At 51.4% G+C, this 26,221-nt stretch overlaps 3 protein-coding genes across 6 annotated transcripts in view; 1 reads left to right on the top strand and 2 right to left on the bottom strand.

Annotated features, from left to right (window-relative positions):
* NAA60 (N-alpha-acetyltransferase 60, NatF catalytic subunit) overlaps positions 1 to 20,787 on the top strand; it is a 30,865-nt gene extending 10,078 nt beyond the window's left edge. For 2 of the 4 annotated variants that reach the window (XM_066382742.1, XM_066382743.1), the window contains exons 2-7: positions 11,572 to 11,687; positions 13,083 to 13,212; positions 16,169 to 16,265; positions 17,104 to 17,338; positions 18,311 to 18,652; positions 19,463 to 20,787. In XM_066382742.1, coding sequence (XP_066238839.1) covers positions 11,578 to 11,687; positions 13,083 to 13,212; positions 16,169 to 16,265; positions 17,104 to 17,338; positions 18,311 to 18,467 — 729 coding nt within the window. In that variant the 5' untranslated portion in view covers positions 11,572 to 11,577 and the 3' untranslated portion in view covers positions 18,468 to 18,652; positions 19,463 to 20,787. Of the gene's footprint in view, positions 1 to 1,336; positions 1,358 to 11,571; positions 11,688 to 13,082; positions 13,213 to 16,168; positions 16,266 to 17,103; positions 17,339 to 18,310; positions 18,653 to 19,462 lie in introns of those variants that run through there. The other 2 variants (XM_066382744.1, XM_066382745.1) reach the window with 2 other exon arrangements.
* Positions 20,788 to 22,128: 1,341 nt separating this feature from the next.
* The window catches only part of TRAP1 (TNF receptor associated protein 1), a 197,228-nt gene continuing 193,135 nt past the window's right edge, over positions 22,129 to 26,221 (bottom strand). The window contains exon 19 of the transcript XR_010751169.1: positions 22,129 to 22,138. The gene's annotated coding sequence lies outside the window, so the exon portion shown is untranslated. The remainder of the gene's footprint in view (positions 22,139 to 26,221) is intronic.
* Positions 23,496 to 24,931, bottom strand: C4H16orf90 (chromosome 4 C16orf90 homolog). The gene is made up of 3 exons (XM_066379989.1): positions 24,886 to 24,931; positions 24,097 to 24,442; positions 23,496 to 23,741 (listed from the first exon to the last, which is right to left on the bottom strand). The coding sequence occupies exons 1-3, from the start codon at positions 24,929 to 24,931 to the stop codon at positions 23,576 to 23,578; spliced, it is 558 nt and encodes a 185-aa protein (XP_066236086.1). The 3' UTR covers positions 23,496 to 23,575.

Here is a 26,221-nt window from a genome sequence, read left to right as displayed (position 1 = left end):
GGTAAATAAAAGCTAAATGGATTCTCAGCATGAAATTTAGGGGATGATAAGAGTCTTTGACCCAACGGAAAGAGTAATCTGGACCTGCTGCCACACTAGAACCGCCTGCGGTCTTATTTTAAAGTTGAGGCATAGTTAACCTTCAGCCAAGTGTTCAGATGTTAAGTGAGCAGATACCTCCGTTTGACAACCACGAAGGGAGAAACAGAGCGTCATCCTTGCGCCAGCAAGTTGCCTTGTATCCCTCTCAGTGTCCCCTCCCAACCACTTTCTGATGTCTGTCACCATCCGTTCCCTTAGCCAGTCTCAGAATTTCATGCAAGTGAAATTCTCTAATATCATCAATTCTTGCTTGAAGAGACATGTCCTGAATTGTATGTCACAGATATCCAGGCTCCCCTCAGAGCATGATAGGTTGGGCTCAGGAGGGCGCTGTCTGGCAGTGGAGCAGCGGTGTTTGTTTCTTGTCACCCTGTAAATTAATCACGTTCCTCCCACACTGCAGTTTTGGAAGGAGCCCAGGCTTCCCTGGCAATGGCTCGCCGCCCTCGCCAGCAGCTGCTCCTCTGAGCAGACTAGCCATGAACGCTGCTCCCTCACTCTCGCCTTTTAGCCTACGACCCATTTTACCGATGAGCAAGGCGCTGTCCTAGTCTCCCCACTCTATCCTAAACGCAAGAACTTCGAGTTTAGTGTTGGATTTTCTAAGCCAATAAACCTGGCGTCCGCAGAATTGCACATTTCCAAGGGCCTGGTGGTTTGATGGTTTGAATACTTGTGCCGCAGAAGAGTGCTCATCTTCCTTTGTACTTCACTGGGGAAGAATTCTGTAGTGTGCCAGGGTGGTGCTTTGTCATAGGGTGAAGGGAGTAGGGCTCAAGAAGGGGTCAGCCGAGGTGGGAGCTGTAGAGAGTCAGGGGAGGCAGTTCCCCAGGAAGAGCTGCTGGATTTCAGAGAGAGGAAGCGGCTGGTTGTCATCACCGGTGTGCTGGAGCAGAAGGTGGGGCAGGAATAAAGCAAGAATGTGGCAGCAGAGGTAGTATTGTAGGTGGTTACATTGAAGAGAAAGAAGGCAGGAGGCTTGTCTAAAAGGGTGTATGTGGTGTGTTTACAACTCGTTGGAGGGGAATTTATGAAAAGAGAAGGTTGAAGGTGTTGGAGAAGGGGATGCTTGAGCCAGGGATTGGGGCAGCCCTTTGGAAGTGGCCATCTCATTTGTCTTCCCAGAGGCGGATAAGAAAGCTGAAGCATGAAGCAGGACAGAGGTCTCAGTGGACATCAGAGCTGGGATTTGACCTGGGTCACCCTGAGTCATTGTGACTCCAGCATACCTGCAGGGTCTGGGAGCACATGGCAGGTACAGCATCCGGAGCATAAGTGGAGGTTGACCTAGTCTTGTCAAGGAGGAAGGGCACTTTGGAACCAATGGAAGTAAAAGAAGAGAAGGAAGGGAAGGTTTTATGGGTGATGGAGGGTGCGGTGTGGTCATGCCTGGCCTGAATAATGGAAGTCTGCTGACGTCAAGGGTAGAGTCCAGAGCACTTCTTAAGGCATTAAGAGAAAAGGGCGGTTTTTAGCAGTTAAGTGTGGCTTGTCTGGGACCCTGAAGCATTGCCTTTGAACAAGGCAAAGGCCCTATGGGCCTGGGACATCAGGACATAGTCTCCAAAGGAGAAGGGTCTCTGGCAAATAGGATTGTTTCTGGCTTTATTATTTACGATGGGAGCAGAGGACCCTGTGGGCATCATGACAACACCAGGAAACCCTTCCAGAATCTGGAACAATTCCATTTTGAGCCCCCCAGATTCTGAATCCCAGAACTTGACAGGGAAATGGAAAATTCTTCTGTGGACACTGGGGACATCTTGGCAGCCATTCCTCCATTTTCACTCTGAGCCTCTGGCTGAGCACACACAGGTACTCGGGAAGCATTGTGGGGGAAGGAATGTTCAGATATGCAGACACTACCCCCTTACAGCCACCACTACGTCCTCAGGGAAAAGCGGCCGAGGGTACAGGGACCAGAAAGGTCATTCCAGCACAGAAGGAAAACAAGGCTCACAGACAGCCCCAGGGATGAGGTTTGGGGAAGGAGAGAAGATGGACGGAGTGGTGAGCCGGCAGGCCCTTCCTTTGGGTCTTGGAGAATCCAGTTTCTGCCCCTCCTGAATGACTCCACTCACCCAACGTCTAAAGGCTAAGGACATGATGCAGACCCAGGAAACCCCAGGAAGAATTCTCACCGCAAGCCTGACCTTTTCAACTTCATGTTTCACTTAAAAAATTCAAGTGAACTTTGAGTTCTCCTGTACAGTATTGTCCCTGTTGGGATGTGGACACGTCAGTGTCTTTGTAGGGAAATGTATACCAAGAGATGGCATGTACATCTGCAGCTTCAGTACCCGTCCCGAAAGCACCCAGGGCTCGGCATGGAACAGGGGGCCTAACACAGGGCCTTTGCTTTGGCTTTGCCCACTGTCAGCTGTTTCTAGCAGGTCTCCGAATCCTTGGCTCTTGAGCCCTGAAGGGAGCCCATAGAATAAGAGATGAGTACTCTGTGGAAGGTTCTGGATGGACAAATGGGGTCGCCACAGGTGCCACATGCGGGTTCCCTGACTTGTTCCGCCAGCAGTAACTAGTCACTTGCCACACCAGCCTCCCACCTGCACTGCCTCCATCTCTAAATTCACCCCATTTTTTTTTCTTTTTGTATCCTTCTGAAGTTGGAAACGGGGAGGCAGACAGACTCCGCATGCGCCCAACCGGGATCCACCCAGCATGCCCACCAGGGGGCGATGCTCTGACCATCTGGGGCCATTCTAGCGCCTGAGGCAGAGGCCATGGAGCTATCCTCAGTGCCCAGGCCAACTTTGCTCCAATGGAGCCTTGGCTACGGGAGGGGAAGAGAGAGACAGAGAGGAAGGAGAGGGAGAGGGGTGGAGAAGCAGATGGGCGCTTCTCCTGTGTGCCCTGACCAGGAATCGAACCCAGGATTCCTGCACACCAGGCCGACGCTCTACCACTGAGCCAACCAGCCAGGGCCTCTAAATTCGCCCTTTCTGACTGCATGCCCTCCTTTCACTGGCACAAAGGTGCCAGTTTCTACGTCTCCCTTGCCTTCCTGCCTCCTCCACCTGCTGTCAGTTGGGCTGGGACAGATTAGGCACTGTAATATCTGCTTTCTCCTTTAGTTAAATGTGACCTGTTTCTATTTTTAAGTCAAGGCATCTAAAGAACTGGCCTTTGAATACATGAAAAGTATTTTTAATAGGGATGTGAAAATCCACAAATAGCTGGGTGTATTGGAGCCCAGTGGGTTTTTTTGAAAGTTGAACAGGGAACAAATCCTGCCCCTTTGGTCAAGAGCCTTATCCCAAGGATACTAGGGGGAAAGGGGATAAATCCCAGGGCATTAGAGATGAGAGATGCTTGTTTATTATGGATCTTTCAAACCTCAATGGAGAGGGGTTTTTAAATCTTTTAAAATCAACTTTGTTGAAGTTTAATATACCTACAAGAAAATGTACCCAGTGAGTTTGAACATGTGTGCATCTATGTTTGTGTGTGTAACCACCCCCAAGATGAACAGCGCGAGCACCTCAGGAAGTTTCCCCCCCCAGCCTCTCGGATGTCAGTCCTCCGCCCCAGGCAACCAGAGAAGTCCGGCCTTGCTGGTTAGCACTGACGGACCGGGCAGCGGCTCCGGTTCCTCGGGCACCCCAGGTCTGCCTGTGGCCATCCAGACCCGACTCTGCCGGCTGCTTTTGCCAGTTGCCTGCACTCGTCCTGCCAGCTCTGGGGGAGTGGCTGCTGCGAGCAAGCTGACAGCATCCTGTCCTGCAGCTCCTTTTTGTAAGGGAACCTCAGCATATTTGCTGATGGAGAAAACTGGGGGGACATCGCCAGTGGGACACCTGGTATGCTGCCCATGAGCGAGGGCAATCAGGTAATCTCATTTCTGGGGCCAGCTCGAGCCTGGCAGGCCCCAGACACACCATGGAATCGGTTTTCCAGGGAAGAGGGTGATACAGGGTTTCCCGGCACAGGTCACACGTTGGGGCTGAAAGCTGATTGGAGATTCATCCAGTGGTGTGTGGTTGTGTTGATTGCCTAGCCAGGGGAGATCTGAGAGTGATCTTTTCCTTCTCAGTCATCTAAACAGCTGCCCCATGAAAACTCGTGGACAACACATGTGCTTAGTTGAGACTTGATAACTTTGGTCACTTCTTATGACAATCAAGTCAGTGACAGACTTTTTTTCTTTGACTATGAAGTATTAAAATTGGCCCCGATCTGCAGGTGGCTCCCAGGTTGGTGTTCATGGGTTGGCAGCTCTTTCCTCATCTCTGCAAGTCTGTGCTTTCTGCCAGGTCCCCGATCACCAGCGTCATCTTCCCCGGAGCACCCCCACGCCCACCGTAGCAGATCTGACACAGTGGTGGGCATCCGGGAGGTGGGGTCTGGGCCAGCCCCCACTGAAGGAGCCCCACCACGGGGCAACAGTATGAGTCCCTGCAGTTTGACTTGCAGGGTGGGAAGCTTGTGATTCTTTCTGGAATTTATTATGACTTTCTTCAAAAGAATCTTTTTTATCCATTTGCTCACAAAAGAATCATTCACTCTCAGGATTAGGGCTGTTTTTTGTTTCTTTATTAACAGCTGAGGATATAATCCACATGCCATACAGTTCTCCCATTCAAAGTATATCATTCAACATTTTTAGTGTATTCACAGAGCTGTGCGTCCCTCAGCCATCATCCTCCACTGATCTACCATTAATCAGTCTACCCTTAATCTACCATCTATCCCTATGGAGTTGGCTCTTCTAGACATTTTATATAAATGGAATCATAAGCCATGTGACCTTTTGTGGCTGGCTTTTCTCAGCATTATGCAGGTGTCAGTACTAAATAGCCACTATATGGATAGACCGCATTTTATGGGTGCAGTCAGCTGACAGGCAGTTAGGTTGCTTCCACTTGAGGGCTGACTTCACACTTTATTGCTCAATTTAGAGTAATGATTGTGTTCTCCGTAGGGTGTTGAGCAGAATTTTATAGATCATCCTGTTTGGCCACTTGGAGTAGGCAGGTGGTGAGGTATTTGGGCTTTGTCTGCCAGGGTTTTCCCTAGAGGTTGTTGAGAGGGAAAGGAAGACCCTTGTATCAGGAGCTGGAAAGACTGCATTGATAGGCCTTGATCTGGACTGATGTAGGGGTGTTGACTTTGTTCTGAAGGGTTGAAGATTTTTTTGTTTGTTTTTTAAATAAATTTGATTAGAAAATTAAATTTAATGGGGTGACACCGGTCAATAAGAGTACATAGGTTTCAGGTAAACATTTCTATAACATTTGAACTGTTGATTGTGTTGTGTTCCCATCACCCAAAGTCAAATCACTTTCCATCACAGTATATTTACCCCTCTTTACTCCCCAAAGGGTCAAAGTTTTGACAGGACTTTCTGCCTCCCCCCAGTTATCTTAGCTCTAACGGAAAGGGAAGGGCATTGCCCTAAAGTGGCCTTGTGGTTGATAACCTAGCATCTTGGGCAGCTTCAAGCATGGTTCCTAAAACAATGCCCTGTGTCTTTGGACTACCCCATGAGTATCTACACCGTCACTTTAAAACCCCAGTGGGGTTTCAGGGTTGGTTAGCATGGGTCCCAAGCAGTGTTCCCTGCCCCCATAACACTGAACCGGGCATCTGACCATCTGGGATCCAGAGTGCTCCACAGTGGACCAACCATGATTTGCTGGGAATTCACTGTTCCCAGTGAGGAGGCGTGCAGAGGCTGTGGTGCTGCTTCCCGAGCTCTCGAGGAGGCATTGAAATCAGTCCCCTGGGAAGCCTGCTGTCCATATCTGAAACGTGGTCTTTGTGGGGAAGTTTGGTGGGTCATCAGTTAATGTTAATTAGGAACATTTTCAAACAACCACTTGGTATACCCATCATCAAATTCAATAGTTACTAACATTTTGCCACTTTTGCTCCAACTGAATTAACTTCCAGAACATTCTGTCATTTCACCCCTCCATAATCAGTAGGTATCGCTTAAGGATTATAAACATTTTCTACATAACCACATACTAGTCTCATACCTAACAAGATTAACAACATTTCAGCATTTAGAGGATTTGTGTGTGTGTGTGTGTGTGTGTGTGTGTGTGTGTGTGTGTGTAGCCTGCTCCTTCTGTGGGGGAAGGGAAGTCGCCTGTGCAGTGAGGGCTGTGCAGAAGCCTCCAGAGAAGTGGTGCCCCTGGGGAATGTGATGTGCTGGGCTCTGTCCTGCTTTTGATGTGTGGACCCAGCGAACCCATACAGTTGTGTTCTGTGGAGCAGAACAGCCATTTACCCAGGATGACAAGGGAGTCACCTCCTAGCCAGGGACTGCTGGGATATATTTGGGACAGTGATGACTCAAAAATTCAGGATTTGCCATTTTTGGTCAACTAGTTCATTTTCGAAGAGGTAGCTAACCACTTAGGCAGCGTGAGGTCCCTGAGGCCACATTCACCAGAACCTCCTGGGTGCTATCAGGGATGGGGGCTGGAGCAGTGGGCATAGGAAGGGGTGCTGAGCACCAGAATGGTCCTACTAGGTAGGAACCAGACAGCAAGCTATTTACAAGGCATTGGTGCAGTGTCTTGGTTTCTGAAGGTGCGTCCAGTAAAAAGAAAAAGCGGACGACATGGAAAGTTCAGATTTGCCAACTCGGGGGTGTGTGTGTGTTTCTGTTTGGTTGTGTTTTGGATTTGTATTGTTTGGAACTATGAACTCAAATAAGCACTGCCCAGCAGCTGTGGCCTGTCCTTTTTCAACAGGCCTTGCCATTACTTTTGTGATGGCCCTGTCCCTCGTTTTGTCATCTCTGCGAGGAGAGACTTGTCTGGGTCAGCTTGGCTCTTGGAGGTTCCATCAAGATCACGCCTGACCAGGCAGTGGCACAGTGGATAGAGCGTCGGACTGGGATGCGGAGGACCCAGGTTCAAGTCCCTGAGGTCGCCAGCTTGAGCGCGGGCTCATCTGGCTTGAGCAAAAAGCTCGCCAGCTTGGACCCAAGGTCACTGGCTCGAGCAAGGGGTTACTCGGTCTGCTGTAGCCCCCCGGTCAAGGCACATATGAGAAAGCAATCAATGAACAACTGAGGTGTTGCAATGAAAAACTGATGATTGATGCTTCTCATCTCTCTCCGTTCCTGTCTGTCTGTCCCTATCTATCCCTCTCTCTGACTCTCTCTCTGTCCCTGTTAAAAAAAAGAAAAAGAAAAAAAAAAAAAAGATCATGTATCCAGAGACCAGCTGTGTCCCCTTCTGAGTGACTAGGGCATCTACTGGTGATGCTGCTCCTTTCTAAGGTGCAGGTGGTCCCTCAGCTTCTTCCTGACCTAACACCTGTGGGGATCCACCAGGCCTCAGGCAAGAACACCCCCATTTATTGTCCTGCTGAGCTTCTATTCCATACCACTCAGAGCCCCTCAGCATGCAGGCCAGGTGAGGGCACCCAGAGCTGCCAACCGAGTCACGGGAGCAGTCCACCTATTCCTGGAAAGGGGAACAGGCCAGAGCAGGTCTGCCTAAGGCCTGCTGGTAGTGCATGGGGCCTTGATTTTGTGCAGGAAAGATTTCACACACAAGTCCAGGTGATTTTGAGAGTACATTTACTAAAGCTGGGGACAGTGAAACAAGGAAGAGCTTAGGATAAAATAAGCAATGGTCTGACCAGGCGGTGGCACAGTGGATAGAGCATCGGACTGGGATGCAGAGGACCCAGGTTTGAAACCCTGAGGTCACTGGCTCAAGTACAGGCTCATCCCGCTTGAGTGCTGGGTCGCTGGCTTGAGCCCAAAGGTCACTGGCTTGAAGCCCAAGGTCGCTGGCTTGAGCAAGGGGTCACTTGCTCTGCTGTAGCCCTCTGGTCAAGGCACATATGAGAAAGCAATCAATGAACAACTAAGGAGCAGCAACGAAAGGATTGATGCTTCTCATTTCCCTTCCTGTCTGTCTATCCCTCTCTCTGACTCTGTCAAAAAAAAAAAAAAAAGCAACGGGGAGAGACAGGCAGGGTGGCTTTGGCTCCCTAAAAGTGCTGTAGGAAAGAAGTGAGCCAAGGTGAGCTGCTGTCAGCTCGGTGGAGAGTCAGAAAAGGGGCCTTGGGGACAAATTAAGGGTTGCAAGTCTTTTGTGGTCCCGAAGAGTTTAGGAGATGTATGCGTGTGGAGGGAGACCTTAGGGAGGAAGGGAAAGGTGTGGGTATGCTCCTGGGGAGACAGATGCCTTGGGCCCTTGGTCTTGATGGTTTTAATAGCTAGGAGTTTAGGGGAAGTCTTAGGGAAGGATATCAATAGAATATTCACCAGCTTTTTCAGGTATTCCCTTTCATGATCATCGTCTCCACTGATTGGTCAGTGCCAGCGTCTAAACCACATGACCAGCAATATGTGAGTGGGTGGAGGGAAGGCCACCCTGGGGGCAAGGTCGCAGTTTGCCTGTTGCTAAGCCCCTGGGGCTTTCCATCCTGGTGACCTTCTGTATCTGGCTGTGAATTGCTTGACCAGTGTGTTCAGGTGTCTGTCTCAGTTTCCCCATTCCACTTGCCAAGGGATTTTCCTAGCATCTTATTAACCTGCCTCACCCTGCCTTGCAGACATGACGTAGGCAGTGTACAGGCACTATGAGAAAACAGAAAAAAGAAAGCAGGTTGCTTCTCATTTCAACCCTTTGAGTCATTCTCTGTAGGGGTACATGTCAGGATGGTACAGTGCTTACCCCTTGGAGTCCAGTGTATTCTAGAAAGACCAAATCTAAAGTGGCCCAGAGCCCTGGAGATCCTGGAGTACCTCCTTCTCTTTCTCCCTCCTTCCCACCCTGTAGGTATACTTCAAGGTCACCAAGGTTTCTAGCCCTGCAGTCGTAGCTTCTAAAGCCCTGGCTGCAGATGGTCCCCCTCAGGTAGGCTGGCACCAGGAAGGGGCAGGGGCACAACAGAGGACCTGTCATTACCCAGGCTGAGGGACTCATGCCCTCGGCCTAACTGCCCAGCAGCACCTGTTCCTTGGGGGCTGCCAGCCCGTGGCCAGCCCTCAAAGGAGACATTCTTTTTTTTTTTTTTTTTTTTGTATTTTTCTGAAATTGGAAATGGGGAGGCAGTCAGACAGACTCCCGCATGCGCCTGACTGGGATCCACCTGGCATGCCCACCAGGGGGCAATGCTCTGCCCATCTGGGGCGTTGCTCTGTTGCAACCAGAGCTGTTCTAGCGCCTGAGGCAGAGGCCATGGAGCCATCCTCAGCACCCAGGCCAACTTTGCTCCAATGGAACCTTGGCTGTGGGAGGGGAAGAGAGAGACGCAGAGGGGAAGGGATGGAGAAGCAGATGGGCACTTCTCCTGTGTGCCCTGGCTGGGAATCAAACCCAGGACTCCTGCACGCCAGGCTGACGCTCTACCACTGAGCCAACCTGCCAGGGCCAAAGGAGCCATTTTTGCTGGGCACAGTAAGCTGGGGCTGTCCCAGGGCTCAGAAGCTGAGCACTGGCCCTGTGGTCAAGCCTCAGGGTGGATTTCAACCCCTGGCTTGTGGCAGTTTAAGACACAGACTTCCTGCGCATCACCAGAATGCCTGAAATCCTGTGAGAACCAGGTACAAGCCAGGGTCGGGAGCAGGTGACCTTGAAGGATCTCCACGGGCATGTTACTTGTGCTTACAGAGCTATAAGAGCAGAAAATCTGGTCCCTTTGACCTTTGGGCATCAACTGGACTATCCTGGTACCCACTTGCAGAACTGTGGTTTCTAGAGTAAGTTTAGGCAAGTTATAGAGTCTCTTTCAGGGCGTCCCTAACCCCAGTGTTTAAAAAGTTTCAAATACATTTTAATAAAATTGAATGTATGGACAATAACTTCCTATATCATATTTTATCTGCCACCTAGATTCAACAGTTAACTGTCATATTTGCTTCCTAAGTAGCTGAGCTTGGAGGAGGGGGGACCATTTAAAGTTAGTTCTAGACCTCGAAATGCTTCGTTCCAAAATGTTTCGGCATGCCTCTCCTGAGACTTCCTCCATAGCCATTATACCCTTTCTCATCTGAGACAGTTAACAATTTTATCTGCTGTCTAGCTCGAAATTAAATTTCCACAAAATGTTTTTACTTTTATATTTTCTAGTAGGGGTTTTACACATTACATTTGGTTGTAAGCCTCCTTGTCTCTTTTAATCTGCTTTTGTTATTTTATTCACATTGACTTTTTGAAGAGGCCAGGCCAGTCATCTTACAGAATTTTACCATTCTGTGTTTGTGGGATGTCATGGTGCTGTTGAATTTCCAGCTGTGTGCCAGGTATTATCTATAGTTGTGAAGTTAGGTCTGGAGGCATGATTGGCTTCCGGCCCAGCAGTTTAGGCGGCGGCCTGAGGACTTTGCGGATTTTGCGCACATGGCGCTGGTCAGAGAAGATGGCTGCGTCGCTGTGGGAATTGTGACTGGGGATCTTGAGGTTGAAAGGCTTTTCCCTGATCAGTAAGTCTGGGTGTACAGGTGCTTTGCCTCCCTGTCTCAGACCTGCTCCCGCTCCCAACACCCTCGACTGAGTGGTTAAAAAAGGCCTTTTATGAATCTCGCTTTGTCTCAGTTATTTTCATTTGCAGTTGCAAAGTGATGACATTCCAATTCTATCATTATTTCTGCTTTTATTGGCAGTCATTCTTTTGTAGAAAGACTTTTTCTTCAGCCATCAAGGATGAACTAACTGTGCAGTTCCTCCTTAAAAGATGTCGTAAATACACAATCCTTTGCCTTTTCTTACCAGCTTTCAACATAAAGAAAACAGACTCTTGTGTTCCCTTTGTCACAGTCCAATACTTGGCCTTCCTTTCTGCCTTCTTGAGGTACCGTAACTGGACCAAGGGCAGCTGCTCCATCAGCAGCCTGGACTAAGTGTATCTTCCTGATTTAACATAGTCTTCAGCAGCTCCTGACCCCTGATTTGAACATCCGGTGTCTCACAGTCTCCGTTTTTGCTCACGAGTCTTTCTCTGCTGTATAAGGGAGGAGAAATGACTCACCCAGCAAGCGCCACCTGGAAATCCAGCGAGTCGTCGGCCCTGCCCAGGTTGCTCTGAAGGGGCTGGCAGCCACGGCCCGTGTCCGGAGAAGGGCTGAGGCGGCCGTGTGCTCTGTGTGATGGGGAAAGGCGATGTGAGGCAGACAGGAGACCGGCCGAGCAGGAGTGATGCCCAGAGGCGCAGAGAAGAGAGAAACCGACCAAAGGCAGGCTGCTCTCTGGGGCTCAGGAATGTCCCACGTGAGCAGTGAGGGGACCCGAGGTCCCCATCCTGCCAGCCCTTCTGAAGCCTTGTTTCTTCGTCTGCAGTGTGGGGGGTGACTGTGACGCCTGTTGCAGGGGGTTATTGTAGGGATAGAAACCCTCCCTGCGGTTTCTGAGGGGACTGCCACCCCATCTTCCCTGCCTCCCAGGCCAGTGGGAAGTGAATGTGCCCTGGCGGTGTCGGAGCTGGTGGAGAGGTTTGCAGGGGCGGTCGGCTGCCTTCCTGATGCCACCTCCCTCTCTGCAGGTGTGAATGACAGAGGTGGTGCCGTCCAGTGCCCTCAGCGAGGTCAGCCTGCGCCTCCTCTGCCACGATGACATAGACACCGTGAAGCATCTGTGCGGAGACTGGTTCCCCATCGAGTAAGTGCACTGGCGTCCTCTGCCCCCCTGCTGCAGAGTGAAAGGGTAGGGGAGCAGGTGGGGAGATGCCCACGGAGCGGCTGAAGCTGGCAGCGTATGCAGACGTGAGGATGACCTGCAGGGGCCATGGTGCTAGTGACCACGAGTTACTCTGCTTGTCAGATGCCCTGCTCTCTGGTGGCCATCGGACCCTTTTCTGCCTCACTGTGTGCCTGATGTGAAGAGCTCCCCAAAAGGGCTTTGCTGAGAACCCTGAAGTACAGACATGTTTGATTCGTTGCTACTTATAAATCAGGAAATTGAGAAGCAACTTAAGTATTTTAACACTAAGGAATTAGTGACACATATTAGGGTATGTGCATGCAAAAATGCAGTATTAGTCAGTCAGGGAAAACTCCTGGAGCTCTATTTGACGAGGAGAGTTTGTTTTGTTTGTTTTAGTGAGATATTAAATGAAAAAACAGATTAGGAAATGGTATGTAGCACAGTTCCACTTTTATTTAAAGCACGCACAGGGGAGAGGCCTGTGAAGATATGTACCATTTATTTAGCAGTGTTTTTGGTAGTTTGGGGGGGTTGACTATTAGTAGCTTGTCTCAATTTGCTTGTCTATATTCCCTACATTTTTTTTGTAATATGCACATAGTACATATTACTTGTTGTGGGAAAAAGAGTTGCAAACTTTAAAAAAATAAAAATAAACAAGATCCTGCTAAACAGTCATATTTCTAGGAGTCTTAACCTCAGGTTTCACTGTGACCAGGAGGGGAGCTCCGGCCATCCAGGCCCCATAGAGCCCTCTGGTGGTGATTAGTGGCCTCTGCAGGCCGACCCGAGCACAGCCCCTCATCACTGTCTCCACACAGTGCAGGGTCTGACAGCCTCTTCCAGCTCTTAGTCTCAAGAAAGGCGCCTAAGCTCTCTGGTTATTCCCCAGGTGACCTAAAAGCCCCGAGTGCCCTGTCCCCCTCATGTGAGTCTCATCTGGGGCTGAGTCACCTGCCTTTCATCACTGCATCATAGGGTTTAGCATAAAATGTTCTCTTCCTTGTTCCCGTGGGGCCCCCAAGGGCTTTGAATCTGAACTGTTCTAACTGCCCCTGCAGGCACTGCTCTCATGGAGATCATGTCATGGGACGTTTTCCCCCTCTTACTTCTGCATCTTGTGAAATTTTCCCATCAGAAATACCCCATCCTGTCTGGACAGATCGCTGCTTTAAGAAGATGATTCCCTGAGAGGGATACACTTTGATGGAGACTGAGTGCTGGGCAGGCTCCCTATCAACCTGGAGCAGTAGTCAGAGTAGCCTTGAGTCCCCTGTGGGTCCACTGTCTGGAGCACAGTGTTGCTTGAACTTGGCCTTTTGCAGTTTCACCTGAGTTTGTTCTCCTCAGGTACCCAGACTCATGGTATCGTGAGATCACCTCCAACAAGAAGTTCTTTTCCCTTGCCGCAACCTACAGGGGTACCATTGTAGGAATGATAGTAGCCGAAATAAAAAGTAGGACCAAGATACACAAGGAGGTAAGTATGTGCGGTGATGGCGGGGCTGCGGGGCCTGGGGACAGAGTCATGCTGCCTGCTGTCTGGCTCTTGCTCTTAGGAGCCCTGACCACATGGAGACTAGTGCCCAGCTGGTTTCTTTCTGTGTGTATGGATACAGTCATATGTGCATTAAGGAACAAGTTCTAACCGCAGGCTTCTTTCTAATGACTGTCATTTTGAATTTGGGAGGGGTATAAATGGTCCACTGATAATCTGCAGAGTTATTAGAGACTGATTTGTCTTGGAGGCAGTGTCACAGAAACTGCTGATACTGCTGTGCTTTCTTGAGGGAAATGCTGTTTCAGTTAGTAAACAGGGACAGAGAGAGTCAGATAGAGGGATAGATAGGGACAGACAGACAGGAATGGAGAGAGATGAGAAGCATCAATCATCAGTTTTTCATTGCGACACCTTAGTTGTTTATTGATTGCTTTCTCATATGTGCCTTGACCGTGGGCCTTCAGCAGACCGAGTAACCCCCTGCTCGAGCCAGTGACCTTGGGTCCAAGCTGGTGAGCTTTTTGCTCAAGCTGGCACCCCGGGGTCTCGAACCTGGGTCCTTCCACATCCCAGTTCGATGCTCTATCCACTGCGCCACCGCCTGGTCAATCTTTTTTTTTTTTTTTTTTAGAGAGAGATCAACAGACAGGACAGATAGGAAGGGAGAGAGATGAGAAGCATCAATTATTCGTTGCGGCACCTCTGTTGTTCATTAATTGCTTTCTGATATGTGCCTTGACTAGGGGACTCCAGACAAACCAGTGACCTCTTGCTCAAGCCAGTGACCTTGGGCTTCAGGCCAGCAACCATGGGGTCATGTGTATGATCCCACACTCAAGCCAGTGACCCTGTGCTCAAGCTGGCAACCCGATACTCAAGCTGGTGAGCCCATACTCAAGCCATGACCTTGGGGTTTTGAACCTGGGTTTTCAGCGTCTCAGGCCGATTCTCTATCCACTGCGCCACTGCCTGGTCAGGCAAAAATATAACTTTTTTTTTGTTCAGCTTCATAGACCCCCTCCAAGATCTATCTAAGAATCCTGAAGAGCCTGTGGACCCCAGGTTAGCAAGTCCTGCTCTAAACATCAAATGTGAGGTCATGGTCAGAACCACAAAATGTGGTTGAGGTGGGTCAAGATTCTGCCTAATGATTTTGGTCATCTTAGCAACTAAGGAGCGTTTACCATGTGGGTATTGACTCCAGTGAGGGGGAAAACCTACCAATTACTGACAGCGGCTTCTAGCTGTTTGGTTTGAGGCTCTTCCTTTAAAAGTGTGAGAAGGATCTTTCTCTTTTTTAAAGATCTAACCCACTCAAGTCCACCCTATTTTATCTGTAGTTAGATTCTGGCAAAGTTGGTTTCTTTTAAGAGTAACTTTTCTATCCTAGATTTCTTCTGAGTTTTTTTTCTTCCATTTTTCAGTGCCAAAATACAGCAAAACAACAAAGAAACAGCAGTGTTTTCAGCAAGCATCAATATATTTTTTTCCTCTTTCTTGGGACAAACTGCCCACTCTCCTCTCCCCTGACTTGTTCCCTAAAGCCCACTCTGTGAAGCTCTTCCTGTGTACTCCTGGCAACTGTCCAGCCCCACACATGATTACTAGATCTCTGTGCTCCTTTGTTTTTTTGTTTGTTTTTAAGTAAGAGGAGGGGAGATAGTGAGACAGACTTCCACATGCACCCTGACCAGGATCCATTGGCAGCCCCGTCTGGGGCTGGTGCTCAAATCAGTCGAGCTATTTTTTAGCACCGAAAGCTGATGCTTGGACCAACAGAGCCATCCTCAGTGCTGGGACCGACCCTTGAGCCCCTGGCTACAGGAGGGGAAGAGAGAGAGAAGGAGGAGAGGGACGGGAAGAGAAGCAGATGGTCGCTTCTCTTGTGTACCCTAACCAGGAATTGAACCCAGGATGTCCATTTGCCCAGCCAACACTCTGTCCACTGAACCACTGGCCAGGATCTCTGTGCTCATTTGAATGTGTGGGTTTTCCCTTGAGGGCAGAGATTGGGACTGTTTCCTTCTACTTTCTGGGGATCAGGAGAGGGGAGCCTTTGCACTCTGGCACTGTCTCAGATCCTGCTCTTAAGCTGAATGAGTTCAACAGTGGGGAAAGAAAGCAGGGCCTGGAGAAGACATTAGCTGGCGAACAAAGTGCCTGCCTTACCTCCTGAGACTGGTGTGGAGTGCTGGGGCCGGGCCAGGAGAGTGGGCGCAGGGACAGGGACATGCCAACCTATGCCAGGCACACAGGAGCTACTACTCAGTGAAAGTGGATGGGGACCAGAGAGGGCAAGTCACCAAGCGTCCTTCCCATGGGAAAGAATCCATCAAATCTCCTTCTTTTCAGTTGGAAGACTATCAGAACCTCATGGTGGTCAAATTCACGACTCTCTCAGTTCAGAATTCCATCTCTGGAACCAAGAGAACAAGGGGTGCGGGCCGTGGCGTGTCCCTCTGCCTGGTGTGGACAGCAGAAGGGCCACCCAAACTCCCTATCCTCTTTACTCCCAAGACCACTGGGGGCAGTGCTGGATCCTTTAGTTAAAATTTTCAGACTTTGTGTTTGTCTGGCTGTTTGATCTCTTGGTGTGTCAGTAAGTGGGTACCATTTAGTGCCCACCCAGCATAGTCGTTCCTTTCTGCCATCACAGCTTCACTGGTCTGGCCTCAGTCTCCTTCCTTGTGTGGTCTACCACCCATTCCAAAGAGAAGTGACTTTTTGTGAGTGTTTTAATTTTCTCAGTTTTTAGCAGAATGGCCCACACCCTCTTGTTTCCAGGGGCAGGGGTGACTCTCCATTATCTCTGTTCTGTCCCTGCCCCGGCGTGCCCTCAGGTGCTGTGGCCTAAAGAGTCAGCACATGAGATGTGTTCTACAGGGGACCAGTGCTTCAGCTGTGAACCTGACTTTATTTCTGACTTTTTCTTTAGGATGGAGATATTCTAGCCTCCAACTTCTCTGTTGACACACAGGTTGCATACATCCTAAGCCTGGGAGTAGTGAAGGAATTCAGAAAGCACGGCATAGGTAAGGGCGGCTGAGCTCGTGCATTTTGGCACACATACCCCACCCACCCATGTCCACTCACTTCCTGCAGCCTGATGACTCTTGCTCACCAGTCTCCCTCTGTCTCTTCCGCCACCCCTCCTCCGTCGTGGGTCAGACCTTCATCCACTCCTCCCAGCAGGTCTCCTCGTCCCCACCCCTTCCACCGACCTTCAGTTGAGCTCATGCTCTTTCCACACATTACCAGGTCTTTTCTGCTATGGCCTCGCTCCCAAATCTGACAAGGTCAGCTTACTAACAGTTCCCAGAGGTCCTCAGTACACAGTGGGCACTTCTTATACATCTGCTGCCCCACACACAGCGTATGTCTGGTCACAAGGTATTTTGATTAAGAGTAGAAACTGTAATTGAAGAAACAGTCCTAGCTGCCATGTGTTCGATGCTTATCACATCCAAGGTGCTGTGCCACCCACATCTCCAGATTCTCATCCCACCCAGCCACACAGCCAGTGAACAGCAGTCTTCCTGTAACCCACATCTGCCCGTTCCACAGTTCCCTGGGCTTAGGTTTACACTTTTTGTTGTCTGAACGGTTAGTGTGTCTCTGCTTGTGGGTACAGCCCCTGGGAGGGAACTGCACGGCCCGGACCCGTGGTCCTGCACACCCAGTGGTCTGCAGTGAACAGGTCTCATCCGGCTGTGGCATTTAAGGACTTTGTCAGCAGGTGCTTATGGGAAGCAGTCTTTGATACGATGGCAGAGAGATCTGCAGATGTCTCTGCGAAGGCCACTTCCTCATCTGCCTCATGCTTCCTCCTGCCCTGGTCTGCCTGCTTGACTGTCGCCTCTTCGTCTGCAGGTTCTCTTTTACTGGAGAGTTTAAAGGATCACATATCCACCACCGCCCAGGACCACTGCAAAGCCATCTACCTGCACGTCCTCACCACCAACAACACAGCAATAAACTTCTATGAAAACAGAGACTTTAAGCAACACCACTATCTCCCTTATTATTACTCCATCCGTGGGGTTCTTAAAGATGGCTTCACTTATGTCCTCTATATCAATGGCGGCCACCCTCCCTGGACCATTCTATATCCTTTTCTAAGGGTGAGAGACTGTTGGCTTTCTAGCAGGGCCTGTGTACCAGTTGGAGCTATGGTCGCCTTCAGATGACATTCACGAGGCCATGCTCACAGGATGCATTTTTCCCCAGTGAGATGGTGGTGTGGGTAGATCTGGGTTGCATGTATTAGAAAATGATGGCCGGTTGCAGATACTGGGAAAGCAGATGTGCTCTGACACTCAGTGTTCCCCAGACTTCAGTCTGGTTTGAGGATTAAGAGTAGAAAATGTAATTGAAGATTTCTAACCCTCCTGGCCCAAGATCTATCTGTCCATTCGTCCATCCATTCATCCAGTAAGTATTGGTTGAGAGCCTCCTGTTCCTGGTATGCAGGGGCTACAACAGTGAACAAACCAGACAGAAGCCCCTGCCTTCACGGGGCCTGTGAGCTGGCAGAGGAGAAAACAAGTGTGGGGTACATGACCCAGAGGTGTGTCCCTTTTCTGCTCCCTCCTCTTCAACTCTTTCTGGTTGTGGATAGGAGGGAGTCTGGAAGAGTTCTTAGTAGTTACAGGGTGTGTGTGAGAGAGATGAAATAAATTAGTGTAGGATTTATCCATTTCATAGGGAGATAAATGGGAAAGAGAAAGGTGGTACAGGAGCCCACAGGCCTCCAAGCTTGTGTGAAGTTGGGTCTCTGCTGTGTTTAGCATTGTTGACACCCCCACCCCAGCCCCCGGGTCACAGGGATGAGGCCCTGCCACTCTGAAGCTAGAGACTAGGAGAGGATCAAGAACACATGCTCTTCTGCTGCGGTCCCCCCACAGCACCTAGTTCCTGTCCGCAGCCTTAGTCTGTCAGCGTACTCTTGGCCTCCCTTGAGAATGGCATGCCGTCTGGACGCAGTCCTGTAGGTTGCTGTTCGGTTCTTTGCTGACAGTGCCTCCCCAGGGGTGCAGGCCGGTGAGGCGAGTTGGAGTCTTCCTTAACAGAGCCCCACGGACTACATCCAGCACCTGGGCTCTGCACTAGCAAACCTGAGCCCCTGCTCCATCCCGCACAGGATTTACCGCCAGGCCCACAGCCTGCTCTGCAGCTTTCTGCCATGGTCGAGCATCTCCACCAAGGGCGGCATTGAGTACAGCCGGACCATGTGATGCCAGCCGGGCACCCTTCAGCAGGTCCCACCCCTCGGCGCCCTGCGGAGCCCACCTTCCTGGCCATCTGACCTCAGCTGTGCTCTGCAGAGGAGCTGCCCGCCCGCCTGCCCCAGCTGCAGGCCCGGTGCTATGTGGGCTTGGAAGCGGAGCGTCGTGGGGCGGGTGTGCTCGGTCTCCACCAGGTATGCCAGAGCAGGCGGGAGGGAAAAGGGGAGCAGAGCTGAGTGGGAGGATGGTCCTGAGAAATGGGGGGCCTGGCGCTTTCAACAAGAAAAGCAGCGGGCCCTGGATGGGCACTTGCTAAGTGCTAAGGTAGTTCCCAACCAACTCTCAGAAACTTGAGGGAGGAAAGCAGAGAGTCCTTGAGCCCTTGGGCAGAACTTGATCTTTTCACTTCCTGAATGACTTTTTTAAAAATAGTGCATTCACATCTTTCGAAAATGGGATAGGTACCAAAGACCAAGGCCTTTCTGCCCGACCGTAGCCACTCATCCCCTCTGCTGTCTCAGGCGTGCTTCCGCGGGTCCTGCTCAGGTGTTGGCTTTAACACCAGTGGCGGCGTCAGCTCACGGCCAAGCTTCCTGAGCTGGCACCTGGTCGAGGAGGGCTCTGCTCCAGCATGGCCACTTCCGAACACCCTGAGCGCTGCCGGGGCCGGTCTCGCAGAGCTCAGAGAACATCAGAGCGGGAGAGGGTTCTGGGGACTCCAGGTTTTCCTGCTTGTGCATGGTCATGGCCTAGAGCAGACTGGTGGCTTGAGCCAAGCACATACAATGCTCCAAGGCTACCTGGCCTGGCACGCTCAGTGCCTTCACTTGTGCTAGGACTGAGGAGCCCAGGGATCCCTGGAAGGGACTGGGACTGTAGGCCTGGAAAAGGGCTCACACTTAGGGGAACCTGGGGCCAGCTGTGGGTTCCTAGGCCAGACATAGGGTAGGACATAACGTTTCTGCAAGGCCTTCACCCCTGCTCCCCTCTTCTCTCTCCTGCAGGTTCTTCCAGCCCTCCTTCCTGCTCTGGACACCTCTGCCCCTTGCCCTGGCCTGGCCCCATGCGCCGCCAGCCGGCTGCAGTGTTCGCTGGAGTCTGTTTCTTCTGCTGCTTGGGAGTAAGGGGACTGGAGGGGACCTCCTCCCCTACACCTCTTCACCAGCCTCTTTCCCCTGTACTACCCATTCCTTCTAGCTCCTTCCTCGAAAGCCAGAATGAACTTCTGGGAGGGAGGAACCCAAGTGTTCTACATAGATTTGACCTTAAAGACGGGAGCCTCAGAATAGTGGGGGTGGTGAGATAAAGGGGATGCCAGACCCTTGTCCAGAACCAGCCCGCAGAGCCTCAGGCGGGGAGCAGCCCCTGCGTCCCTGCGAGGGGCTGGCGAGTGGTGGGCAGAGTGGGGGAGGCTTTCCACCCAGGCACAGAGCTCTGACACGGTGGTCAGATCATGGGAAGGTCCCCACTCCTCTGCTGGCAGTCCTGCTGTCCCAGAGACCAAGGAACTACTCCTCACATGCTGAATGCACCATTTAGTTGAACTGCCACAGGGAGCCGGGCTCAGGACAGGTACTCGGGAGGGTCCCAGGGGGTCTCCCCTCCAGCCCCCCAGTCCCGTGAGATGCAGTTCCAAGACAGAGCATGGAGTTGATCAAGTAGGGCCTGGCCTTGGGGCTGGGGGCAGTCATGTGCCTTGTGGTCCCTCAGCCTCTGGGGGCAGAGGCAGGAGAGGCTGTGTCAGTGCCAGGAAGCGTGCATGTGGACATCACTTGCTGCTGACGTCCCCTCCACCCCGCCCCCCAAAGCTGCTTGCTCCCTGCACTGCTCTCCAGAGGGAAGGAGGGTGGTGGAGTTGCGCCCAGCACTGCTGCTGTGTCATGGAGCCATCACCACGGTGCACCAGCCTGAGTGGGGGGGAAGAGGGGATAACCAGGCAAGGGGGCCGCAGGGACTACTGTCCTTCCCTCCCTCAGGACCCCCCTCCCCTCTGGCCTTGTGGCGGGGAGAGGGGTTTCCTGAGATGAAGGCACTCCTTCCTCGGCCACTTCACACTTGCTGACGGGTCCCCACTCTGTGCTGACGCTGGCTTTGAGCTGAGGCCCAGCTCAGTGTCCTCTCTAATCTGAATCAACGGTTATCCTGTGATTTTTATTTCCGCCCCTTGGGATAAGGGAAGAGTCTTCCAAAAGGTTCTGCCTTGGACATTTATAATTGAGCTAAGACCTTGCCGTGCCCCATCCTTCTTGCCCCCAATCACGGTCGTGTCCAGCCTAGTGTTGAACAGATTGTAGTGTCTCATTACAAATAAATACACTGTAATTGGTCACATCCTGTCTTGCACTGGGGCCATTTCTATGGGGATTTGTCCCCTTCTTGGGGCAGTGACATTGGATGGTCTAAGAACTGCTTGTTGCTCGTCACTGACAAGTCTGGAAGATGGCTTCTGCTCAAAGGACTGATCGTTTTGTGTAATTTATCCTTCCAAGTAGTGCGGTTCTGGGGAAGAGGTTCTAGAGCTGAGAAGCACAACAGGTTCTTCTAAACTCAGAAGGTCCTCAGCAGCTGCCCCATTTGTTCAGGAGTCTCCTTGGCCAGCTCTAGGCCTTGGGTCTGGTCCTCTGGGGCCACTGCTCTGGCTTAGGGAAGACTCGGTAGGTGACAATGCAGTGGTCAGGCAGGGACCCTGGGCCAGGGTACCCTATCATGGGAGCCTGAGGCTTGGCCAAGCCCAGGACTGCATGCTCCACTAACCTCTTGGAGCTTCTGGTCACCCTGGGGACATAGGGTCGTGCATGCCACCCTATTGGACAGGTGAAGAAAGCTGCACAGCTAGCTCCCTGTCCCGGCAAGCCATGGCCATGCTTTTCTGCTTCTCATCCTTTATGGAGAGCTTTTCAAGGAAGCTTTGGGAGGTTTAGGGGCTAACTCAGCCAGTAGCCTTTGGGGCTGACGTGTTGCTCTAACCCAGTGGTTCTCAACCTTTCTAATGCCGTGACCCCGCAATACAGTTCCTCATGTTGCGGTGACCCCAAACCAAAAAATAATTTTGGTGGCTACTTCATAACTAATTTTGCTACAGTTATGATTCGGAATGTAAATACCTGATATGCATTATGTATTTTCCGATGGCTTTAGGCGACCCCGCCGGGGTCGCGACCCACAGGTTGAGAACCGCTGCTCTAGCAGATAGCCTTCGTCAAGGAAAGATCAGGGCTGTGGTTCCTTTGCCCTCCATGCTTCATGGAGGGAGGCTCAGTGGGCTGAAGGATCCACTCCCAAGGTGGCCTGGAGCTCAGAGGTGGCCTTCCCTGGGGTGGGTTGATTTCCTACCATGTGGGGGCTCCTCATGTGGACACTGACCCCCTCCCTAGCACCACACACACACACCCTACCTAGAAGCTTCCAGGCCTCCTTCATGGCAGAAGTGATGCCATGTCATTTCCATCACATTCTATTGGTAAAGGGAGGCCCAGCGCCAGTCCCATGTCAAGGCCAGGGCTCTACACCAGGCCATACTGCCAGGATATGGCCCAGCAGAGGCCATCACAACCTGGGTGTTCTGAGATCTTAACCCTGGGCAGTCTGGTCTTCTCTAAGCCTTCATTTTTCATCAGAGAGTGGGAAGGGGCCTGACCCAGTGGTGGCACAGTGGATAGAGTGTCGGACTGGGACGACCCAGGTTCGAGACCTTGAGGTTGCCAGCTTGAGCGCAGACTCATCCAGCTTGAGCATGGGATCATAGACATGACCCCATGGTCGCTAGCTTGAGCCCAAAGGTCACTGGCTTGAAACCCAAAGTCGCTGGCTCGAGCAAGGGGTCACTCGGTCTGCTGTAGCCCTCCAGTCAAGGCACATATGAGAAAGCAATCAGTGAACAACTAAGGTATCGCAATGAAGAATTGGTGCTTCTCACCTCTCTCCCTTCCTGTCTGTCTGTCCCTATCTGTCCCTCTCTCTTGTCTCCATCAAAAAATAAATAAAAATGGGAAGGGGAGTATGGCCATCTTCAAGGACCGAGTATTACAGCTTCTCTCATGGTCTCACATCTGCCTGGTGCCTGCCTGGTATGTGGGGTAGCTCCCTAATGTCTGTCTTGAGCAGTGGTCCCTCAGGTCCCCCTAACCTTCTGGGGGGAGTGAGTGGAGAAGGCACCTGCCCTTTCTGACACCCCATGGGACTCACCTTGTGGACCAGCTGGCTGGCAGTGTTCCCCACCTGCTCTCTCAATAGTCCTTCTGAGGCTACTGTCTACCTACTGCAACCTCACTCCCCCACTGCACAGGGCCACATCAATACTAACAACCTGCAAATGGCCCAGGGACCTATGTACAGGTGCAGGGGAGGAGCCTAAGGGAGTATTCCCCTGCGTCTGGAGGAACCGAGCTGTCCTAGTGTCCAGAGTGTTACTGACATTATCACGTGGGTCTCGCAGGAGCACCCAAAAGAGGCAGCTCAGCGCTAGCCCCACCTGGGCTTCCAGGAGTGAAATCAGACAGTCACTGAGGCCTGGTGACAGACCAGGAATGGTTCTGTGCCTAGGTGACATTGGACACTAGAGACACTTTTGATTGTCACAAGTAGGAGAAGGGAGCTAGCTGAATCTAGTGGGTAGAGGCAGCAGACATGATGGCCCCCACCACAAAGAATGATCTGGTCCCAAATATCAACAGGCCAAGGACATAGGAACTTGCTCTCAGAAGCAGAGATGCCAAGGGGCTGTTTCTCTAACTGAACTGGCCCGATGACAGACTGAGGACAGAGGTGCATGCAGGCTTTGGGTTTTATTGAGATTAGACCTGTAGGCTCCCCAGCCTGTAGGCAGCCCCACTCTGCTTAGCCTGGCCTCCCAGGTACCAGCAGTTGACTTGAGTTGGAGCAGGCTGCAAGGGCATACATACTCAGGCTATTTTTTTCTATGCCTCTCTCAGGACCTCCTCCCTCCTCTCGAGTTTTCCCGAGGTTGGCCCAGGCTCTGGTGCTGGGCAGCTGTGGGTGTCTCAGTCTGGAAGCGCTGCTGGTGGGGCTGAGCCCTTCTGCTCTTGACTGCACCACCTCCTGGGTCATCTTTGCCCTCCTGTCCTGAACTGTGAGAACCAGCCCTCCCACTTAGATCCCTACAACCTCTCCAGAGCCCCAGAGCGGGTTCTCTTGCACAAAGGACAGATGGACTCCTCTGAGGCTTCCCAAGACCTCTTGGGCCTGAACCCCAAGCCTGCAGAGGTACCAGGCTTGGAGGGGGCACCCTTGGTTGGATCCATGGTGGAACTGGAAGCTGAGGAAAGAGGGGAGAGGAGTCACTCAAAGGGACCCAAGGGAGGCTGCCAGCCTATCTTATCCTGTGCCCTCCACACACAACCTGGGGTCCAAGCCTGGAGTGGAGGGGTGTGTCTCTAGATAATCAAGGAAGGAGGAAGAGGGAAACATTGTTCAAGTTTGGAAGGACCCTCATCTATCCCAAACCCTTCATTTTACAAATGGGGAAACTGAGGCCCGGGCTAGCAGTGGGGAGCTCGTCAACTGCAGACATGGGACAGAAACCTTTTAGGCTTGGGAGTAGGAAAAGGACCATCTGGGTCTCCAACCCAACCCTGTCTTGAGTCTTTACCTCCTGCTTCATCTAGACAGGTGCTCACTTCCCAGGCTGTCCCTGGGCAGTTGAGCTTCCAGAAGGGTGGAACAGTGGCTGTTACCTGGGTTCAAAGCCCCCTGTGGCAGGTCCAGGGGCCAGGCCATGCCCTCTGGCCATGGGAGGCGGCCCCTAGCCATGAGCCGGCCCAGCCAGTGGCTCTCACACTGGCCAGCGGGCCACATGTGGCCTGGCAAATAGAGTGCCAGGCCTTGGAGGTGGCGTAGCCGGAAGTTCTTGGGCTTGCTTCCCTGGGCACTGGGGCACTGCTGCTGCTGGGCCCCCAGCCCTCCCTCGTAGATGTTGGATGGTGTGTCAGGGTGACTGGGGAGTCTTTGGGCCCAGCTCACTGCATCTGTGGAGGGGAAAGTAGAAGAGATGTGGCCAGTGGGCCCCAGCAACCATGCAGGGAGAATGCAGTCACACACTCATGTGATGGACTCCATGCTGACCTGCTGACTTTCAGCTTACCTGTCTGTCAAATTAACTAAATCCCCTGCCGTCAGCCTCCCCTGACTCAACATGTTACTCCTTGTTTCCTCTCCTAGCTAACAGGGAGGTCTGAGAAGCCTGAGCCTCACCACCTTGTGGCCCCCTGCTCTAGAAAGAGCATCTTGGTGCTAGTGTAGAAATGCACAGTGGGTCCGGAATCACAGTCCATCCAGGTCACACACTGTGGATCAGTGACCATTCCTCTCTCCCAAGCATGCATGTCTCTGAGGCCACCCTGGGGACTTTGGGCCCAGGGCAGGGCAGGAGGACATTTCTCTTCCTGTCACTCCCCCTACAGTCCCACACCTTCTCTTAGACGCAGCTCAGAAAACGCATAGACCAAGGCTTCCATGGAGGGCCAGTGCAGTGGGGGAGGAGTGGCCCAGCCTTCTGTGCAGCAGGGCTCTCCTCTCCTCTGCCTGAGGGTGGGTCTGCAGGTCTCCCTTGGCAACCAGCTATGTGATGTCACAGTGAAGACTTCCAGCCTCCCTGGACCCTCTGTGTTTGATGGAGGATGAATCCCAGGACAGGGACAGGGTGGAAGAGAACAGCAAAAGGGGTAGAACCTTAGGGGAGGAAGATCCCTGGTCCCTCTGGATTTGAACAGGCCACACAAAACAGACAGCTCTTGCAGGCTGAGGAGTCGCTTACAGAAGTGACCTTTTGGGACCACAGCTTCCTCATCTGTGAGTAGAAAATGAAGTTTAGCCTGACCAGGTGGTGGCGCAGTGGATAGAGCGTCGGACTGGGATGCGGAAGGACCCAGGTTTGAGACCCCGAGGTCGCCAGCTTGAGCACGGGCTCATCTGGCTTGAGCAAAGAGCTCACCAGCTTGGACCCAAGGTCGCTGGCTCCAGCAGGGGGTTACTCGGTCTGCTGAAGGCCCACGGTCAAGGCACATGTGAGAAAGCAATCAATGAACAACTAAGAAGTCGAACGCGCAACGAGAAACTGATGATTGATGCTTCTCATCTCTCTCCATTCCTGTCTGTCTGTCCCTGTCTATCTCTGCCTCTGTAAAAAAAAAAAAAAAAAGAAGTTTAGGAGTACAGACTTAGTGAAACCTGGGTCAGTGCTTTGAGCATCGAGGTGACTGGGTAAATCACAGTGTTTTTAACTGTCTAATTTCCCATAAATAAATGGCAGAGTATTGTGTGGCCTGTACCAAAGATGTGAAGGAACTAGAGCTCTCATATACTGCTGGTAGGAATGTTAAATGGTGCTACCACCTTGGGAAACAATTTTTTAAAAAGTCTGAGGAAACTCAGAGCTCTGTGACAACATGAAGAGAAATAACATCCACATCATAGGGGTTCCTGAAGAAGAAGAGAAAGAACAAGGGATAGAGACTTTGTTCAAACATATCATAGCTGAAAACTTCCCTCAATTAAGGCAGGTAAACATCTCACAAGTTCCAGAAGCACAGAGAACTCCATTAATGAGAAACCCAAAGAAATCTATACCAAGACACATCATAATTAAAATACCAAAGCTAAGTGATAAACAGAAAATATTAAAAACTGCTAGAGAAAAAAAGACTATCACCTACAAAGGTGCCCACATAAGGATGACTTCCGACTTTCAACAGAAACACTTGAGGCCAGAAAGGAATGGCAAGAAATATTCAAAGTAATGCAGAACA

This window comes from Saccopteryx leptura, chromosome 4, assembly GCF_036850995.1.
Source record: "Saccopteryx leptura isolate mSacLep1 chromosome 4, mSacLep1_pri_phased_curated, whole genome shotgun sequence".
In the NCBI taxonomy this organism is placed as follows: domain Eukaryota; kingdom Metazoa; phylum Chordata; class Mammalia; order Chiroptera; family Emballonuridae; genus Saccopteryx; species Saccopteryx leptura.
This window is presented reverse-complemented; position numbering and strand designations above follow the sequence as displayed.